The sequence below is a fragment of the Mastigoproctus giganteus genome, chromosome 13 (genome assembly GCF_048544385.1).
Source record: "Mastigoproctus giganteus isolate SK-2022 chromosome 13, ASM4854438v1, whole genome shotgun sequence".
NCBI classification, from domain to species: Eukaryota; Metazoa; Arthropoda; class Arachnida; order Uropygi; family Thelyphonidae; genus Mastigoproctus; species Mastigoproctus giganteus.
Window position 1 is genome coordinate 8,341,367 of NC_143587.1, and position 22,455 is coordinate 8,363,821.

Sequence of the window (22,455 nt, forward strand, 5' to 3'; positions counted from 1 at the left end):
ATCAGTTAAAGTAATCAGTTATTTCTACTATTTAAATAAAAATAATTCCTTAATTTACATAAATTCAGGAATACCAATTATGTCGAAAAGGAAGTGCAAGTTTACGGACAACTTTAGGATGAAATATCCAGGTTTTTGAAAGGGAGATGAGGAGTAAATGCATCGTTTGCAGTCCAGAAAGCTACATCTCTATTGCTAACAAGGGTTCAGGTGATTTGACCATCCACATGAATTCAGAGAAACATAAGAACATTAGATTCGAAAAATGTTGCAGCAAGGTAACGGACTTTTTAGTGGACGCCCCTAAAAGGCTTGAGGCGGAAGGAACCCTTGCCGTGGCGCAGCACCAGAGCTATAAATCAATGTTTTGTACAGCAGAATTACTAAAGTCGATATGCTCTGAGGTCATCTTGTACAAAAACAGACTGCAGACTTCCATCCTTTGTTGTGGAAGATGATAGCCTAAATAAATTTAAGGCTCAGCTGGACAGGTATTTCGAATGAACGGAGGGGTGAAATGGAAGTGTTTTTTTTTTTTTTTTTTTGGCTGATGCTGCATAAGCTTGCTTTCTTGCATCATATGCCTCTACTAATGCTAATGCACTCCTACTCTCAACTTTGATCTCCCAATTATTTTGTCACACCAAACTGACTCGACACTGCACTTTCGACTGGCTTCACTTCCTTGGATTTTATGTGTTTCTTAACAATAGTATAATCCCTCCTCCCTTCCTGTACACCCCAAATTCCAGTTCTGCATTCCTTATATCTGTGTGACACATCTGATATCCCAATATGTCTTTGATGTTCTGAGCAATACCTAAAATTCATCAAATGTATTTACCAAACTCCTAGCATTGGTGTACATGCACTTGTTCCTATTTTTAGCTACCCTAACACAATCCATGTCTTTACTTGTACCGCAATGACTCCCAGCAATCTCTGAAATACCCTGCATCTTGTTTTCCAGGATGCTGCTCATTCGAATAGAAGCAGTGCAAGAATTACTTTCTTTTGCAAGTGGCTACTGTTAATCTCTATTAGTCCTTTGATTCCCTCCCCCCCCAACTCTGCCTCGATAGCATCAGCAAATATTCTTGCACCCTTTCTATTTAGCATTAGCATTAGTAGAGGCATTTGATGCAAGAAAGCAAGCTTATGCAGCATCAGCCAAAAAAAAAAAAAAAAGTAACATAAATAAATAAAAATAACCACTTCCACTTCACCCCTCTGTTCGTTCGAAATACCTGTCCAGCTGAGCCTTAAACTTATTTAGGCTATCAACTTCCACGACAAGGGATGGAAGTCTGTTCCACCCACCAACCACCCGCTGGCTAAAGGCAAATTTCCGCACATCTATCCTACATCTGTCTTTCCTCAATTTGAATTTATGCCCTCTCAGGTGATTTTTCTGAGCTAGAGGAAGAATCCCATCAGCATTGAGGGGATTCTATTTAAGTGTATCCCATCCCTGTAGAAGCAGTCTCTCCTGTTAACAAGTACAGACCAGGCATTAAAAAAAAAAAAAATTCTACCCCTTGAGCCTTGCACAATCTTTCCAGGGCCGAATTCATCGACAAGGCTCTCATCATATACTCCCTCCTATCATGTCTGGGCAGAACTGCAGACACTTTCAAATTCAACCCTAATTGACGGCTTTTTTTCAACAGTGACCTGTACTTGTTAAGTAATTCTGCCAGTTTCCTACTCTTAATATCATTACTGCCAACCTGTACAACAATATCTGCTCTATAATGTCATCAACCTTTGCCCCAGGGAGACAGATGTGATAGAGAAGAGGGATATACAGAGAAATGTTGTTTTCAGAAGATATATAGCACTTATATTCATCATGCACTGAATACTTGGACATGTTGTTGAAACCACTGGAAGAAGTTTCTTCATTCTGGTAGTGTCTTTAGGAGAGCCACTTGAATGAGATAGTGTGGTTTCAACAATTGGGTACCTTCATACAAAAGGAGTGTGTGTGTGAATGATGTGAAGTGTTTTGATCAATTTTGTAATTAAAAAAAAATTTGTAGTGGAAATTAGGATACTGATGTTTCTGTTCCTTGTAATGTAAGATGGACTAATTCTTTTAGCCACTGTAACAATGAAGAGTTTTTTTCACAGAGCTGTTAATAATTGCTCAATTTTTCTTTTCCATACCACCACATAATGCATTAATGGAAAGACTGTTTTCAATGATGGAAATGCAGTGGTCTAAGGGCAGAAATTTGTTTACTGTGGATTCAATTAAGGGACTAATGCTTACAAAATTCAATTTCAGTGACATGCTGTGTAAAGATTTTCATTCATATTTATCCAAAAGCACAGATTTACAGAGAAATATTGCATCAGTGGAAAAATAAAATGTAAAGAACAACAAATAAATTATGCTGAGAGAAAAGAAAGAAAAAAAAAAGTATTTTTTTCATTCATACCATAATTAAATTTCTTTGTGTATCATTTTTTACAAATTAAGCAATCCACATAGGAATGCAATTCAATTAAAATATTTAACATGTTATTACTTTGCTGGTGACTGTGTTATTATCATAATAAACTTATTAAAGGGATAGGCCTTTTTGAAAAGACTAAGAGAATGTAAGGTGTGTCCTCAAAAGTCCAGATTTTTCTGCCCAAATCTCATTTTTAAGGTTAGAGAGGTGGCAGTCCTAGTCAGCAGCAATGTTGAAAGATGAATAAGGTACCTGTAGTTGATGGCATACACCCAGTAATTTTCAGGGAGATAGCAATAGACAGTGCATTAAATCATTACAATGAGGGTAGCAGGAATGATTCTGTTGGAATTGGAAAAGTGCATATACTGGCAATACATAAAAGTGATAAGGTTTTAAGAATGAAGTGGTTAACTATTCAATCAATCAGTCTGATTTCAGGGATAGGCATGATGGAGGCCTATAAGGGTTCAATACAAGATAATAGAGAAAGAAAAAATTCTGAAAGATTTGCAGGGAACAGATGGTTGTAGGAAAATTTGCTTACAGCCAGAGATTGTGATTGTTACAAACCTCCACATGGTGTTGCAGAGGTGGGTAATTTGAATAAATTTAAGGAAGAATTAGAAAAATTATTAGGCTGAATGGATGAGGTGGGTAATGTGTTTTTTTTTTTTTTTTATCTAATGCTGTTAAGCTTGCATCATTTGCCCCTACTTCTATAGCATAGCTCTAAAAAGGGAAAATCATATTTATCAAGTCATCTATTTTTGACAGTCACTCATGAACTGAGTGTAGGAAAAATAATTTTGATATTGTTCCGTTGGATTTCAGTAAAGCATTTGACTCAGTCCTACATGAAAGATTATTACTGACATGCTGGACATCTATTTTTGACAGTCACTCATGAACTGAGTGTAGGAAAAATAATTTTGATATTGTTCTGTTGGATTTCAGTAAAGCATTTGACTCAGTCCTACATGAAAGATTATTACTGACATGCTGGAATTACAGGAAACTCCTGACAGATCACAGTGGCTGCAGGGTAGGGGCAAAGGGATTAATTGTGATTAATGGTTACCCTTCAGATTGGGCTACCTTAAGAAGTGGAGGGTCCTCAAGGATTATTTTGATGTAGGGTTTTTAGGTGCATCAGCAACTTAGGTCATGTTGCACCATATGTGACTGTTTGATTTGTTCCTTGCTGGACGAAAAATCAAAGTTTCCAAGAGAAAAATCCATTCTACTCTTACCTGCGCCTGACTAACTCAGCCACATTGTGAAAAAGACCCATAAAAATTCCTCCATTGACAGGTCTAGAACCACATCTTTTTCATCTGATGGGAGGATGGCAATTTTACTAACTGTGCTACCCATGAGGACTGAAGTTCATTGTTGGCCCGTTCAAAAATTAAATCAAAGGGATATAAGGCATGATGTCAAGATTGGTAGCGTACTTAATGATCAGTGCCAAGCAGCACTTCTTCAGGGTGACAAACTTTTCTGATCAAGGATGGTCAGAAAAGTAGCAGCTGTTTTTATGTTCCAATCATAACCATGGTATTTTATAGCATGTAGAACCTTAGACATGCTTTCATGACTAAGTCCAAGTGAATGAAACAGGATCTGATAGAAATTAATTGCCATTATGAAGCAAAACTGCTTTTAAACTTTTTGAGGCATCTATGAATAAACGACACCTAGTTCTTTCAGAAATCCAATAATGTCTTTGCAAAAACAAATGCGGTCCTCCATAGCAAAATATTTCGAAAAATTTGTCTTTTTCGAAACACTAAAATCTTTGTTCCTGCTGCGATTATATTCCACTGCTGTCACCTAGAACCTAACAGTTCAGCTTGTTTTTTCAGCAAATTTAAGTCTCGAACCAAATCATTGATTTGGTTCTACTCACTACCCAAACTTACTGGCTGATAGCTGACAACTTGTGAAGTGTTCATAATGACTGCAACAATACTACACCAAATGTTATAAACTTTTATTGAAATAAAATAAATTAAAATTGTTAATAACAAGATAAAATAAGTAAAATGAATAGTATAATTAAGCCATATAAAACTGATAAAATAAGATACACTGTGCAATAAAATAATGTAGATCACAGAATAAAAGTGATAAAACACCAAAGTTTTCAGGTGTCTGCCTCCTTTATCAACAGTAAAGCTTAATGTACAGTACATCCTTAAATATTAACAGGTTCACAGCATGTGTTTCCACAGGAGCATGGGCAGTACTCTCCATATGCACACTGGAACCAGAAATGGCTTGAGGAACATGCATTACTGGGTTTATGCCTGAAAATTGAGTGTGTTCTTGGACCATTTTTTTTTTACTGAGGGGGCCTTTCTTGGGAGTAGAACCTTGCAACACTAAATCAGCTGTGATGTAAAAAAAAGCCCATAAAACTCACCTGAATCCATCACTGATGGAATTCAAACCCATGCCTTTTCCACACAATTGTGGAAGGATGGTGATTATGATAGCACAGTAATCTGTGAGGGTTCTGGTGGAACTCACTAACATGTGAAGAACATTCCCTAATGTGATATCATGGAATGAAAGGCTAGAAAACATTAAAACATGTCAGTGACCAACAATACATCATTGGGAACAGGGATGTCTGATCATGCATCTGAATTGTGAAATGCAAAAGATGAGCAACAGAAGATTATTTTATAAAAATTATATTTTGATTTGTTTCCATTGGATTAAAGTGGCTTTATCAGACAGCAATAAGTTGTTCAGCAGATAAACTGCACATTTTACTAATATAAAGTAAAATAAGACAGACAATATTTACTTGAGATTTAATAAAGTTCATAGCAGCTCATAAGGCAGCAACATAATATGCACCCAGCCAGAGTTGCAGTAATTATAAACACTGAATGTTGCAATATGTATTAAAGGTTACATGCACAAATAATAAACAGGTCTTACTGATAATATTCCAGCCTAAATAAATACTAAGACAGTACAGCAAGCCATAAGTAATTTTCTTATTTAAAAAAAAAAAAAAAAAAAAAATTGATGAATATCTAAAGATTTAACATTTCTAAATTATGTACACCTCAATATGGAGTGGGGAGTAACATATAAAACCAGTATTATCTGGAATTATTAGGTCAATAAAATGCTTACACTCATAAACAACTGTACATCTCTTCTATTTTTTTACATTCATATTAATTTATATACAGTCCTAAGATTAGAAGACTCAGTCCTGGGGTAGCATTATAAATAATTCTCTAAACACCTGTACAGATGCATTATGTAAACACTACTTTTTAAGGAGAGTTGTATCTGATAATATAGCAGAAAGAAGAGTTTGATCTTGCAAAACATGTTCCATTTCCTTGTCATCTATTTTCAGTGTAAGCTGTATAAAAAAAATTAAACTTATGAAATCTTTAGAAGAATAAAATGAAAATAATAAAACATGAAATATTTTGGTTTTAGGTCATTACTCTCATTAAATCAAATATGTATACTAGTAATTTTCACTGTTCACTTCATTTACTTATTGCATTTGGTCTGTTCTTGCTAATATTTTTGTATTGCGGATCTTAGCTTTTCATTAAAGTACAGCATTGTGGTTAATATTTTTAATTACCCAAATCAGTAGGATCTTTTTGTATTTAGCAAAGAATTTAAAAAGTTGCAGCTTACTCTTAATTTTGATGGATATTAAGGTAATTTAATGAATCTTGGTTGAAGAACCCTCTGAGGTTGGGAACTGGATATATGTCAAGAATGAATTGATGATATGGTTATGAAATATAAAATCAAGTTGAAAAGGTATCATAAGATAGGACAAAAATCTGTTCTTGTGTCTGCAATTCTGTTCACAAGGGATTTCATGATGAAAGCCTTATAGATTAAATTTATGCTTGAGAGGCTCTGCACAACTCATACAGGGTATTTTTCTCAGCAGAAATTTACTTTGTAAAGAGTCAAGCCAACCAAAAGATTCAGTATGCCCTTAGAGATGCTAGATTTATGGAAGTTGGCCTACAATTGGCTCAGTTCAGTGGTATGGGATAAAATTACACTTGCAATCTCTCTGAGAGAACTTGCATGCTACCATTATGACTACTGTGCTATCTGTAAGGGTTCTGGTGGAACTTACTAACACGTGAAGAACATTCCCTAATGTGATGTCATGGAATGAAAGGCTAGAAAACATTAAAACATGTCAGTGGCGAACAATACATCATTGGGAACAGGGATATCTGATTAGTAGAGTCATATCTAACCCCAGGGGCTCACATCTGGTGAGTATGGGCTTGGTGCACCCAGGGTTCTCAGCTGGATATCATCATTCTTCTCTTTCTTGGTGATTCCCTTCTACTTCTGACTCTTGTTTTCTCTCTCTTAGGGTAACTCAGAAATTTTTTTTTTTGGCTGGTGCAGCATAAGCCTCATAAGGCTTCCTTGCACCATATGGCTAATAATAATAATAATAATGCAAGAAAGCAAGCTTATACAGCATCTAGCTCTGCCTTAAATTTATTTAAGCTATCAACTTCTACAACAACAGATGGAAGTTTGTTCTAGCAGTCAACCATGGTGGCTAAAGACAAACTTGAACACATCTATTCTATAACTATCTTTCCTCAATTTGAATTTATATCCCCTCAGGTGACTAATCTGGGCAAGAGGAAGAATCCCATCAGCATTGAGCTTGCTCAAACCTTTCAAGGCCTTATACACTTCAATCAGATCACTTCGCAAGTGCCTTGTCTTCAGACACTAATTTGCAGAACTTAAGCCTTTCTTCATAAGAGCAACCCTTAGTTCCATTCACCAATCTCATTTCCCTTCTCTATACTCATTCCAGCAGCTCTAGATCCTTCCAAAAATGAGGTCTCCAGACCTGTATACAGTCTCTTTGGTCAGGACACATACCCTGATCATTGCCTTATACGGGAGGATAATCACCTCCTTATCCCTGCTAAAAAAATTCCTGTATATCATTGATGTTGTTATTTGGTTTTTAGGAGCATTAGCAACTAAGGCCATATTGCTCCGGGGGATATGCGTTGGCCATTCCCTGACCTTTCTGCATCCTCCGTATTTGGTGGTCACGGGCTCAAACCCCGGTCTAATCAAGAAGCGTGTGCTATGCACTGCTGCTCCTGCCCACCTGACTACGTAGGCACCCCGTATATCATTAACAAGACACTTTAACACATTAACACTTTAATACATTAACTACTTCTGCAGACTGTCTGCACTGCACAGAAAACTTAATATCTGACCACAATTACCCTCTGGTCTGTTTCATTCTCTACTATCCGAGTGCCACACAGTTGATACATTACTCTGAGATGACTGTTACACATATGCAGTACATGCAACCCTTGTATAACATAGTACTTCTACAACACTGTTTCCTCTAACACGATTGATAAATTGTGGCACAACACGATATTTATATAACGTAGTTAGAGAATTGCAGAAAACCTTGCATAACACTATTTTGAACATTTGTGTGGAGAAATCCCTGCTATCATACTGGATGTAATTTTTCAACATTTCCATTTTTTATTGTGAATCCCTGCTGTTGACTTGATAGTCGTTATGCAAAAAAAAAAAAAAAAAAATTATTAGGAAATACTCTTATTTTATTTCATTCTGTGCTATTGAATTTGTGCTTTTTGAACTTGTGGAAAAATCTAGATTTCAAAATTTTATTTCTATTAGATAACGTGCCAAGCCATCCAAACGTTTAAGTAATGTTCCCACCAACTAATAAAACTTTTTAAATTCAGCCATTAGATCAAGGCATTATATCTACCCTTAAAATTCGTTACATCAGAAAATCATTACAATGGATTTTATAAAAAAATTGATTCCAAATTATTGAAATGATGGATGCATGGAATCATTTTTCAATTGTATACTGTATCAGCTTTATCACTCAAAGAAGTAAAACCGCCAACATTAAATGCGTGTTGGAAAAATGTCAATTCATTCAGAAAATATGGTTGAACCAACAGAAAACAGAATCGATGCAATAGTACAGGAGTGGCCAATGAGTCGATCGCGGCTTTAATTTTGATCGATCACGACGAATTTTAAATATATAGTCATCCCTCGATTTGCACAGTCGGTATACTACCAAAATTTTATATTGTGCAGAGTCACTACCTGCGCGTTATTTCTTTTTATTTATTTTTTACGAAGCTTCAAAAATAGGAACGAAGACCAGACTTTGAAAATTTAATTTTTTTTTTTTTATTTTGCATGATTCAAGATTTCATTGAAGGAGAAACACATTTCACAATACCACAGAATTCCAGCTGTTGGTATTATTGCAAATGCAATAAGATTGAGTTTACTACCTGTTTATAATTAGATTGCACTAACAGAAAAGCACAAATTGTTTTTATTGATTTATGGTCGTGACCTCCAGAAATAGCTTTAGAGAAATATCACAAAGGCATTCAAAACTGATTCTTATAAGGATATAACCAAACAGAGCAATAAACGGTGGTGTGTTTGTCCGGTTATTTTGGAAACAACTTCCTCATTCTGGAACCCTCTTCATCAATTATCCTATGTTAGCTGTTCAGACAGAATATTTTTTCTCACAACTTAGTGTTTTAATTGGTAAGCATTGCTTTTGCTGAATTAATAACTGGACACTACTTATATGTTAATTTAATACCTTTTGATTTAAAATGAATACTACGAAAAGAGTAAAACATCATTTTCATCAAGAGTGGGAACTAGAATACTTTTTTTGTAATGGTGAAAAAAAAGTTGCTGTTTGATTGGTAATGCTTCCTTGGCTATACCCAAAAAAGGAAATTTAGAAAGGCACTTCAACGTACTCCATGGTAAATACCAATCGGATTTTCCGCCGAATAGGGACCTTAGAAAAAATAAATTAGAAGAATTTAAATACAGATTATTTGCGCAACAAAATTTCTTCATGACACCTAATTTACAATCTAAAGCAGTAACTGTAGCATCATTTAAAGTGAATCATCTTCTTGCAAAAAAATGCAAACCATTTTCTGATGGTCAATTCACCAAATACGCATTTTTAGAAATAATAGATTCTTTTTGAAAATATTAAGAACAAAAATGGAATTAAAATTGCCCTTCAAGATCTGCAATTATCTCGAAATACTGTGATGTGACGCATCGAAAAAATTAGTAAAAATGTGAGCGAACAATCCCATACTGATATTGCTAATTGTGTGACCTTTTCTTTACAACTGGATGAATCTACAGACATCTGTGATACAGCTCAATTGCTCGTTTTTGTTGGTATGTTTTTCGATGATTCTGCCACTAGAGAAGAACTGCTGGGTATGGTGTCGTTAAAAGAAAGAACTAGAGGTCATGATATCTTTAACTCATTCAAACATTTTATTGAAAAAATTAAATAAAATTACCACTATTTAAGCTTGGATCAGTAACAACAGATGGAGCTAAAGCAATGATGGGGCATCTTAACGGATTCATCGCATTGTGCCAAAAGGATGATGAATTCCCAGATTTTTTTAGTTACCACTGTATCATCCACTAACAAGTGTTAGCCAGAAAAAGATTAAATACTACAAGTGTTATTGACATCGCTTTCGAAATCATAAATTCCATCAGAGGACAATCTCTTCAAAAGAGACTTTTCAAAATGCAACTCGATGAAAAAACCAGATCTGATATTACACACAGATGTGAGGGGGCTGAGTTGGAGTAAGTTTCTACAGACATTTTGAAATTTGCTGAATGAAATTAAAAAATCTGTTGATCAAAGGGGAGATGATTATCAGCAGCTACAAGATATGGAGTGGTTGTGTGATTTGGCCTTTGCGGCAAATTTTACAAGTAAATTAGGTGATCTGAATTTGGAATTACAAGGGAAAAATAAAAATGTGGGTGCCATGATTAGTAGTATTTCTGCACATATAAATATCAATTTTTGGCAATGGCTAAGGACCTCAAAGAAAAACAATTCGACCATTGTAATATCTCATTTTCCGCCATAAAAAAACATGGCGGAATCATCTTTCCCGGTCAAAACAGCGCTCAGTGGGTGGTGGGGGGGGATGACAAAATCGCGAGCGTGGATGTTTCTTGCTAATCCTTGTTCAGTATGTGTTATGCGCTTGCCATGGAAGGTTTCGTCGTTTGCTTTTAATTTATATGCTTATAAATTGAATAAATTTATCAATTTATAAATTGATATGCTTACAAAAGCGAAAAATCTACCGTTTTGCAGTGTGCTAGTGTAAACAGACTTTTTCGAGTGTATTAACGGTAGAAAGTGACTTTATTGTGGACAAATTCTTTTCTAACCCCTACAAAAATATGGCTACGAATAATAAGGGAATTGTGAAACTATCAAAGAAGGTGATGACATTAGCGAGTAAAATTCAGTTATTAGACAAAATTTCTAATGGTGAAAGTGTCTCGTCAGTGGCAAAACATTATAAAATCAATAAGTCAACGGTACGATCAATCAAGAAATCAGAAGAAAAAATCTGTCGGTGTCCGTGAAAAGACGCTAATTGCTTCAAAAATTTACTCTGTAACTCGTGATGTTAAATTAGAAAAAAATGGAAAAGGCTTTAAATCTGTGGACCGAACTCAAAATAAAATTCCCTTAAGTTCACTCATCATTCGTGAAAAGGCAAAACACCTTTATCAACACTTTAGCGAAACTGGTGATAGCACTGTCGGGATAAGTTTTTTAGCTATAGCAAAGGAGCTGAATTGAAAGATTTGTTTGAAATTTCTAATAAATATTACATTTAATATTAAATTGTTTCTTATTTTCATTTCGATGCTTTATGCTTGCATTGTTAACAGGAGAGATTGCTTCTACAGGGATGGGATACACTTAAATAGAAAGGGTGCAAGAATATTTGCTGATGCTATCGAGGCAGTGTTAGGTGGGTCGGAAAACTGCTAGCTTGGGGGGGGGGATACAAAGACGAATAGATTAACAGTAGCCACTGGCAGAGGTGAAAGAGATTCTTGCACTGCTTCTATTGGAATGAGCAGAAGCCTGAAAAACAAGATGCAGGGTATTTCAGAGAGTGCTGGGAGTCATTAAGGTACAAGTAAACACATGGGTCGTGTTAGGGTAGCTAAGAATAGAAACAGGTGCATGTATACTTGCGTGTACACCAATGCTAGCAGTTTAGTAAATAAATTTGATGAATTTGAGGTATTGCTCAAAACATCAAAGGCAGATATTGTTGGGATATCAGAGACTTGGTGTCACACAGATATAAGGAATGCAGAATTGGAATTTGGGGAGTACAACATCTACAGAAAGGATAGGAAGTGGGGAGGGGTTATGCTATTAGTTAGGAAATACATAAAATCCAAGGAAGTGAAGCCAGTGGACATCGCTGGACAGTGCAGTGCCGAGTCAGTTTGGTGTGACATAATCATTGGGAGATCAAAATTGAGAGTAGAAGTGTGCTATAGGCCTAATGACTCTGATGAGTATAATAAGAAACTGTACAGGGAAATAGAGTGGGCCAGTAAATCAGAGAGTCTTATAATGGGAGATTTTAATTTCCCAGATATTGACTGGAGTTTGGGGGCTAGTCACTCACACACTAGCAAGGCTTTTGTGGATTTATTGGATGATTGTTTTCTACATCAGCATGTTCGGGAGGCAACTAGAGGGAGGAATACTCTTGATTTGATTATCAGCAGTAATTCTTCATGCATTAAGAATCTGCAGATAAATGAACCACTAGGTGACAGTGATCACAGTGTGCTGAAGTGGGATTTACTCAAAGAGGTAACTACCATTAGGGGTGAAGGGAAGGGTTATTGCTTTCGTAAAGGCGACTACGATGGACTGAGACAGTATTTAAATTCTATACGGTGGGACCAACTGATGATGTTACCAACAGCAAATGCAAAATGGAAAGCATTCAAAGAACTTATCTTGGAAGCTACTAGGCTTTACATACCAACTAAGAAATATTGTTCAAGGTTTAGGCCTAAATGGATGTCAGATGAACTGATGAGGCATATGGCAGAGAAGAAACATGCATGGGATACATACAAATTAACACATGACACAGAAGCCTATGATAGATACAAGTTGATCTGTAACCAAGTTACAAAGGAGGTTAGGCAGGCAAAGGCAGAATACGAGAAATCTTTGGCAAGGAATGCAAAGAAAAACAGCAAAGAGTTCTTTACTTATGTAAACTCTAGAAGGAAAGGGATGAATCAGATTGGTCCACTTGATATCGATGGGTCAACTGTTGATGATCCTGCTCAGGTAGCTAACAAACTAAATGAATATTTTGCATCGACATTCACACATGAGGAGTTATTTAGCGAGGGGATAGCCAGGGGTGTATTCAACTCTAGCACTAAGCTAGAGAATCTTGTAATAACTGAGAGTAAAGTGGAGGAGAAACTTGAAGATAAACACAAGAAAGGCATCTGGGGTGGATGGGATCTATCCAGTTATATTAAAGGAGGCAGCGGAGGAAGTAAGCAAACCCTTAGCCATAATTATGAGAGCTCCCTTGGACTCAGGGGAGGTACCCGCAGACTGATGATGTGCAAATGTGACCCCAATTCACAAAGGAGGATCAAAGGCTGACACAATTAATTATAGACCTGTGAGTTTAACTTCTGTTCCAGGAAAATTAATGGAGGCACTAATTAAAGAAGCACTGCAGGATCATTTAGACAAGACTTCAGTTATAGCTCGGACACAGCATGGTTTTGTTAAGGGGAAGTCTTGCCTGACCAATTTGATTGAATACTATGATGCGGTCACAAAGGAACTGGATGCAGGGAATAACTTTGATATTATATACTTGGATCTTAGAAAGGCTTTGATACTGATGCACATGGAAGACTGCTGCACAAATTGGAGCAGTGTGACATTGGAGGCAAATTGCTGCTGTGGATAAAGGGGTGGCTGAGGGGGAGGAAACAGAGAGTGGTAATCAATGGACACTGCTCATAGTGGACTAATGTTATTAGTGGAGTCCTTCAGGGCTCAGTGTTGGGTCCATTATTGTTTTTTGTATTCATAAATGATATTGATGATGGTATATCAAGCTTAATGTCGAAGTTTGCAGACGATACAAAAGGTAGGCAGGGTTGTCAAGGACACTACTGACACTATGCTTCTGCAACATGATATGGAAAGGTTGAGCAGATGGGCTGAGAGGTGGCAAATGAAGTTTAACATTGACAAATGTAAAGTACTACACATGACAAACAGCAACCCCAGAGCAACGTATGAACTCTGTGGTACTACACTGACAGTGGTAGAGAATGAAAGGGACTTGGGGGTGGTTGTGCAGGCAGATATGAAGTTCTCTGATCAATGCAGACGGGCTGCAAGAGTAGCTCATGGTGTATTGTCAATGATATATAGGAATTTTTCTAGCAGGGATAAGGAGGTGATTATTCCCTTGTGTAAGGCAATGGTCAGGCCACACCTAGAATACTGTATACAGGTCTGGAGGCTTCATTTCAAGAAGGATGTAGAGCTGCTGGAACGAGTACAGAGAAGGGCAACAAGATTAGTGAATGGAACAAAGGGGTGCTCTTATGAAGAAAGGCTTAAGTTTTGCAAGTTACAGTGTCTGGAGACTAGGCACCAGCGAGGTGATCTGATAGAGGTGTATAAAGCATTGAATGGTTTGAGCATGCTCAATGCTGATGGGATTCTTCCTCTAGCTCAGAATAATCACCTGAGAGGGCATAAATTCAAATTGAGGAAAGACAGATGTAGGATAGACATGCGGAAATTTGCCTTTAGCCAGCGAGTGGTTGGTTGGTGGAACAGACTTCCATCCCTTGTCGTGGAAGTTGATAGCCTAAATAAGTTTAAGGCTCAGCTGGATAGGTATTTTGAACGAACAGAGGGGTGAAGTGGAAGTGGTTTTTTTTTTTTTTTGGCTGATGCTGCATAAGCTTGCTTTCTTGCATCAAATGCCTCTATTAATGCTAATGCTAATGCTAATTTCACTATGTACTGTCTATGTACATAGTCATATTATGAAGGTACATATAATATATACATAGACAAAATTTTAGACTAGTTTTTCTTATATATTTCATACTTTGGAATGGAACCCCTTTATTACTATGGGAGCCATAACTCAGTATTTGCATTTTTGGTATTCGCAGCATTTCTCAGGAACATAACCCCCGCAAATAGCGGGAGTTTACTGTATACGAGAGTGCAAGTAATCTAAAGGCCAGGTGATTGTGAAGATTATGACGAGAGTCTCTATATACAAATGGAATGGGAAAATAAGCATCAATGTCTTATTATGAGTGATTCTAATTTGCCTCTAATTGAATGGAGCAAATGGGAAGGAAACTTGACATAGGGGACTAAATTTTTAAATCAACTAGATGATTGTTATTTGTATCAATGTCAGGGAAAGTACTAGGGAAAAGAATATTCTAGACCTCACCATCACCCATAAACCAGATGGCATAATAGGGCTGACGGTACAGGAATCAGTAACAGGAAGTGAACACGGAATTCTAAGGTGGACGATGAAAAGAGAGATAACAGTAGTTAAAGGCAAAGGAATAGGTTATAATTTCAAGAAAGGAAATTATAATGCCTTAAGATGCTACATGGTCTCTATTAAATGGGCAGATATCTCACAGAAATCTGCCGAATACAATTGACTTATGGTATACCTTTAAAACATTAATCACAGAAGCCTGAATGCTTAGCTACCATTGAAAATTAGAGCAATTATATACTATTGTTACCGAGCAATAAAAAGTACTGGAGCCTATAACAGCTACAAAGTGATCTGTAATTGTGCCACAGAAAAAGTTAAGCTGGCAAAGGCAGGTTATGAAAAATCACTGGCAAAGAGTGAGGATAAGGAATTCTTCACATATATAAATGTAAAGAAAAGGACAAACTAGACTGGACCCTTATGTAAAAGTCTTGGCACAGTATTGGATACAACAGCTGAAGTTGCAGAGGAGCTCAACAGTTACTTTGCATTGATATTTATAGAAGAAAAACCCTTTACGTCAATGAGAAATTATGGGAGTTTTTTTTTGGTAGTTGTTGGCACATCTGCTTCTGCAGCCATAATGCACCTCCCAATGTTTTTGCAGTACTTTGATCCAAGCCCGAGGTGGGATTCGAACCCACGACCTTTGGGTTGCTAGGCAGGCCCTTTAACCACCCAGCTAGCCGGGTCGGCATTATGGGAGTGAAGTTGGAAAAAAATGTAATTTTTTTTTTTTTTTATGTTTAGAATCATAATTTGCAAACAAATTGTAAAATTGGTAATTGTAAAATTGATAACTGTAACATTCTAAAATATTCAAATTTGTAATTCTTTCTATTTTCTGTATATAGTAATACCCTAATATATAGTAATTTAGGCAAACAGCGTAATTAACTATATTATTAATTTCATATGGTATTAATATAATAATAACCTTAATGAAAAACAATTATCTCCTGACCAAGTCCCAGTTTATTTTTACATTATGTCACAAAAACCTGAAAGGTCATGTTTTTGGGTTCCACATCTTGTTGTCATTTTCTTGGTCACGGGATGGTAGAGAAAAAATAAAATTTCCATTCCATTTTGAGTCAGATGTGATATTATTGTATATTATTATATGCTTTTTTTAGAACACGTGCAACTTAAACTAATTGATACCTGTATCACATCCCAAAATGTTTTTAAATATGAAATTGGTAAGGTCAATGTCAGAATTTTTTTTTTTTTTTTTTTTTTATAGTTACTATTTTTTTTTTGGTGTTTAGAAATGCCGAAAATGATAGGCAAATGCAAGAGTTGTGTTTTCAAATTATTCAAAAGTTTGAAAATGGTGCATCCGTTAAATCTCTAAAGAACCATTATAATGTTGGTGATCAAACCATACGCGACATTGTAAAAAATAAAGGGAAACATCATATTGGACAAGAGAGTAGCACGTGTTAAGTTTTTTCATTTTTTTCCCATGGTTAACCACAGGTAACTGTATCAGTGAATACAGGGGCACAACTGTATCTTATTTTTCTTTCTTTTTTTTTTCCATTACATAAAAATAAATTCCAGAATTGTCTAACTACCTTCAATCCCAAATCATGTTCAGGTCAGAGATTTTGAAAAGGTAGCAATTCTATCTGGAACTGAAGTAAGCTGCACCTGATATAGTGAAGAGACTCATGGTAACTGTCAAATTTCTTACTTTCCAAGGCATCTCTTTACCTTCTCAAAGGCTTGAACATGTATGATAGTACAGCAAGTTTAAAAATCTAGTTCATTATACTTCCCATATCTTTAAAACTAGTTTTTTTTTAAAGGAATTAAACGTCACTTTCAATGACCTTGAAAGTGACCTTTCGTTATATATTTTATAAATAGGCATGCTACCCATCTAATTAAGATTTACTAGCCTGCTGAAGCCGCACATGAATCATATACAAGATATTGTACACTTTGTAATATATTTCCATGTTATATAATCATTGAGACTGAATTTTTAGACTATAGCAAAAACTAGACTGGAAAGCACTGTTACTCTAAAGAGTGGCAAATGATCTTCAAGCAAAGTCGCACACAAAAAAATAAATAAATAAAAATAGAAAGAAAGAAAAAGTGGAAGTCAAAATGGCTCCATGCAAATAATATCAGATTAAAAACTAATTTAAAACTTCTACCTCAATTAGAATGAAAATATTGTCGTTCAGAGTGCAAGATATACTAAAAATATTATTTCCAAAATTTAACTTTCTCAAATGCTCATGTTTTATGAGGGTCAAAATGTTTCTGAATTTATTTATATATATGTATTGTTGTACCAAATTTCAATAGTCTATTAGCATAGATCCTATTCACCGTAATGTGAATCAAGAGGAGAAACTCTGAAGTAATCCAAACCTATTGCACAGACTCTTCAGTAAATCAAGGGAAGAAAAGTGAAGATAAATAATTCAGTTATATTAAAACTTTACAGTGATTTATATAAAATATTTTTTTACCTTAAACAGCCTTGTTTCCTTTTGGCGTTTCACTTCTACTAAACCTTGTGACTCCAACATCAGGCAAATACTAAGAAATTCACTTTGACTTATACTTTCAATTTGACGTTTCCTACATACATTACAGTAGGCATCCATCAACTAGAAGAGAATACTCTGATAAGTAAAATATGTGCTGATGCATGAATTTTACCATCATATATCTCAAACAAAATATGAAATGAAATAAACAGTAACTTAAATGCTTATCTAGATTACTCTACTCCTTTAAGAATTTTGATGATCAAAATATAATAGTTTCTTATGTCCATGGACTATTTGTATTAATTACTAATTCTTGTCTTACAAAGTTTATTGGTGTTTTAAAATATATAAAAAAACAAAATTCTCAAAAAAAAAAAAAAAAAAAAAATTCAAGAAATGGTAATCTTGAAAGTATACATTCAACTGACAAGTTGAATTTATTGACAAAGAGATTCCCCATATTATATAATGCATGGAGACTGTTCATTTAGTTTAAAGTAATTGAAGTTTCAATTACTTTAAGCCACTCTGCTCCATTCAATACATGCCTCAGCTATCGGCTTGCATCACTGAAAATCACGTCTGCCTTGTAGAGAGCTAACAATGACAGAATAAACAACTTTATGGATGTTGGTGCTTCTTTGCAAAGTGTTGCCAATCTGCTCAGTGCAATATCAAACTTCATGGAAGCAGTAATAAAATAGGTCTGCATGGACTTGGCCCAAAAGTCTCTTCAGCTCATGGAGTGGGCTGGAAAAGCTAAAAACATTTGGAACTGAACTGGGTTTAGGTCTAGCTAAGATTCAAATATTATTTTAAAAATATCAAGTCTCTGTTAGGTTGAATATTGTAACTTAAAAACAATATTTATTTATATTTATTGTTAAAGGTTTACTAATTTAACAACTGCAGAAAAATTTCATATACATGTTATATTTCTCAGTTGTTGCCACTTGGATGGTGACCTTGTTACCATTCAAAATCAATCTGTTACCAATGATGCCATTCTGGGTAGAGATGGAGTGTTATGATTTGTACTGTTTATAATAGCAATACAAATCATAACACTCCAACTAATCAGCAATTCCTTGAATCTATTCCGAAAAACTTCTTTCAAGGAAAGAAATTCTTTCTGCAGAAAGTTATGAGTTCCCTCACTGGATTGAAACTCACAGATCTGAAAAACGTTTCTGGAAAGTTTGGTTTTTTTGTACAGTGAAAAAGACAAAAACAGACCACAGAATGCACAAGATTAATATTTGAAATATACTGATGTTCTGAGGACAGGACTGTTCTGGGGTCCAGGTGCTTTTGGGGACTTGTTTTGGGTCCAGGCACTTCACATCCAAACCCCCCCCCCCAAATCTTTGCATGGCCTTAGTTGCCTTACTTAAATTCAAGCTCCAATGCTGTGAAAAATGAAAAAAGTCTGTTCATCCTTGGGCTAGGTCAGGCCAAACAGGATAAATTCCAAACTTTTTAGCCATACCAACATCTATGGCAAAAGTCAACAATGAAATGGTATTGTTTTAGTTATATAAATTTCAGTTCACCTTCAACACAAAAATAAGGAAAAAGATTTTTATCCAAGTGTTCACATTGAACACTTGGATAAAACAATGCAGACTGGTGGTGGTGAGGGGATTAACATGTACTATAAATAGATTACAAAACACAATAGTATGTAATTAGAAATAAAAGTAAAAAAAAAAAAAAGAAAAAAAAAATAGGAAATATGCTGAATGGAGAATGAGAATAGATAGTTATAGAATTAAGTAATTAAATCCTCAATTTATTTGTTTTTAATTACTAAGACTTTTAAGCAGTTCATTCTACCTCCATTATAAATGAAATGCTGAAAATTGATTCTTATATATAAATTATTATGATGCAATTAAATACAGCACATCATGGAGATGGGCACCAGAGATTAATATGTACCATAAATAGATTACAAAACACAGAATAGTATGTAATTAGAAATAAAAGTAAAAAATTTTTTTTTTTAACTTGTATTTCTAATTATCTGTTTGTTACATCTATAATGCCAAAAAAAAATTTTTTTTTTACTTGTATTCCTCATTGTGTTTGTTATTATATATATAATTATATATGTATGTTTTATATATATAATATAAATATAATAACTATGGCATTATAAATATAACAAACACAGATTAGGAACACAAGAACAAACAAAATTAAATTGTTTTATACACACACTGAGTAGCCACTTCATTAGACACACCTACCTAATAGTGAGTAAGTCCCCCTTGTGGCCTTCAGAACAGTCTGGAACTAACCATGGCAGCTCAACAAGGTATAAGAGCATGCCACAGAGATGCTGGTCCATGTTCCAAATTTGCAGTGACTGCTTCCCACAGCCAGTGCAAATTTGTATGTTAATTTGATTATGGGACTGCTGTCAATCTGTACTCCAAAGAACAGTACTCGAGTGGTGAATGGAGAGGACATTGCAGTAGGTTTAATTCACTTCCATTTTAGTTCCAGAATTGTATAGAACCAGTTCTATACAATTCTAGCATTATCACATGGCAAATCATCATATTGGAAAAATCCACTTGCAGACAGATAAACTGCAGTCATAAAGGGATGTGTCTGCTCAGAAAACTTTCAGATAACCTCTGTAATCCCCATGTTACTCCACTAGTATCAAAAGGACAGTGTGTACCACAAAAACTCTCTTCACCACCACCAGTCTGCATTGTTTTACACTTGGTAGGATGGGTCCATGGACCAATGTTGTTCACCATATCCTTTGTCAGACCAAGTAACATTTTTCCAAACTTCAAATGGTGTTCCTGAGCCCACTATAACTGTACACTTTTCTGAAAAGTATACAGTTACAGTGTACTACCCCATACTTTTTTCTGAAAAAGAGTAAAACCCAGTTCTTTCATCAGTTGCAATATCCCATCCACAACAAGGTACAAGAAGTGCATTCTGAAATGCCTCTTTGGTTACCACTGTTGTACTGGGCTATTATGTGTTAGGTTAACTAAGAGTAGAAACAGGTTTATTTGGGGTTTTTTTTTTTTTTTTTTTTTTTTTTTAAGGAGCATTAGCAACTAAGGCCATATTGCTCCGGGAATATGCGGTGGTCATCCCTGACCTTTCCGCATCCTCCGTATTTGGTGGTCACAGGCTCGAACCCCGGTCTAATCAAGAAGCGTGTGCTACGCACTGCTGCTCCTGCCCACCTGGCTACGGAGGCGCCGTAGAAACAGGTGCATATATACTTATATGTATAACAATGCTAGGAGTATACTTAATAAATTTGATGAGCTTGAAGTGCTAGTCGAGACATCAAAGGCAGATATTGTTGGGATATCAGAGATGTGGTGTTACACAGACATAAGCAGTGCAGGGAAGTACAATATGTACAGAAAGGATAAACAGGAAGGGAAGATGGCTTATGTTGTTAATTAAGAAACACAGAATCTAAGGAAGTGCATCCAATTGATGTGGTTGGACAATGCAATGTTGAGTCTGTTTGGTGTGACATAAGCACTGGGAAAATAAAAATAGAGTAGGTGTGTGTTATAGGCCTAATGAATCTGATGAGTATAATGAGTAATTGTGCAGAGAAATAGAGTGGGCCAGTAAATCAGTGTCTTATAATGGACGATTTAATTTCCTAGAGATTGACTGGAAATTGTGGGTTGGTCACTCACACACTGGCAAGGCTTTTGTGAATTTATTGGATAATTCTTTTCTACAGTAGCATGTTCGGGAGGCAACTAGAGGGAGTAATACTCTTGCTCTGATTATCAGTGGTGATTCTTCATGCATTAAGAATCTGCAGATAAAGGAACCACTAGGTGGCAGTGATCACAGTATGTTGAACTGGGATTTACTCAAAGAGGTAACTACCATCAGGAGTAAAGGGAAGAGTTTTTGCTTTCGTAAAGGTGACTACGGTTGTCTGAAACAGTATTTAAATAATGATTATGTTACCAACAGCAAATTCAAAATGGGAAGCATTCAAAGAATTAATCTTGGAAGCTACTAGGATTTTCATACCAACTAAGAAATATTGTTCAAGATTTAGGCCTAAATGGATGTCAGATGAACTAATTAGACATGTGGCAGAGAAGAAAAATGCTCAGGATAAATATAAATTAACAGGTGACAGAAGCCTATGAAGATATAAGCTGGTCTGTAACAAATTCACAAAGACAATTAGGCAGACAAAGGCAGATTATGAGAAATCTTTGGCAAAGGATGCAAAGAAAAACAGCAAATAGTTCTTTGCTTATGTAAACTCTAGAAGGAAAGGGATGAATCAGATTGGTCCACTTGATATCGATGGTTCAACTGTTGATGATCCTGCTCAGGTAGCTAACAAACTAAATGAATATTTTCTATCTACATTCACACATGAAGAGTTATTCAGGGAGGGTAAAATGGAGGAAAAATTGTTGAAGATAAACATAAGAAAGGCACCTGGGGTGGATGAAATCTATCCAGTTATATTAAAGGAGGCAGCAAAGGAAGTAAGCAAAGCCTTAGCCATAATTTTGAGAGCGTCCTTGGACTCAGGGGAGGTACCCATAGACTGGAGATGTGCAAATGTGACCCCAATCCACAAAGGAGGATCTAAGGGAGACACAGGTAATTACAGACCTGTTAGTATAACTTCTGTTCAGGGAAATTAATGGAGGCACTGGTTAAAGAAGCACTGCAGGATCATCTAGACAAGACTTCAGTTATAGCTTGGACACAGCATGGGTTTGTTAACGGGAAGTCTTGTGTGACCGATTTGATTGGATACTATGATATAGTCCCAAAGGAACTGGATGCAAAGAATAATTTTTATATCATATATTTCGATCTTAGAAAGGCTTTTGATACTGTTGCGCATGGAAGACTGCTGCACAAATTGGTGCAATGTAGCATTGAAGGCAAACTGCTGCTATGGATAAAGGGATGGTTGAGTGG

The 22,455-nt window shown here is 35.7% G+C and overlaps 1 protein-coding gene across 1 annotated transcript in view; it reads right to left on the minus strand.

Annotated features, from left to right (window-relative positions):
* Positions 1-5,757: 5,757 nt before the first annotated feature.
* Positions 5,758-22,455, minus strand: part of Cdc6 (Cell division cycle 6) — a 70,381-nt gene continuing 53,683 nt past the window's right edge. Inside the window, exons 12-13 of the mRNA XM_090387868.1 lie at positions 17,470-17,610; positions 5,758-5,856 (exon numbers count right to left, since the gene is read on the minus strand). Of these exons, the coding sequence (XP_090243994.1) occupies positions 5,758-5,856; positions 17,470-17,610 (240 nt within the window). The remainder of the gene's footprint in view (positions 5,857-17,469; positions 17,611-22,455) is intronic.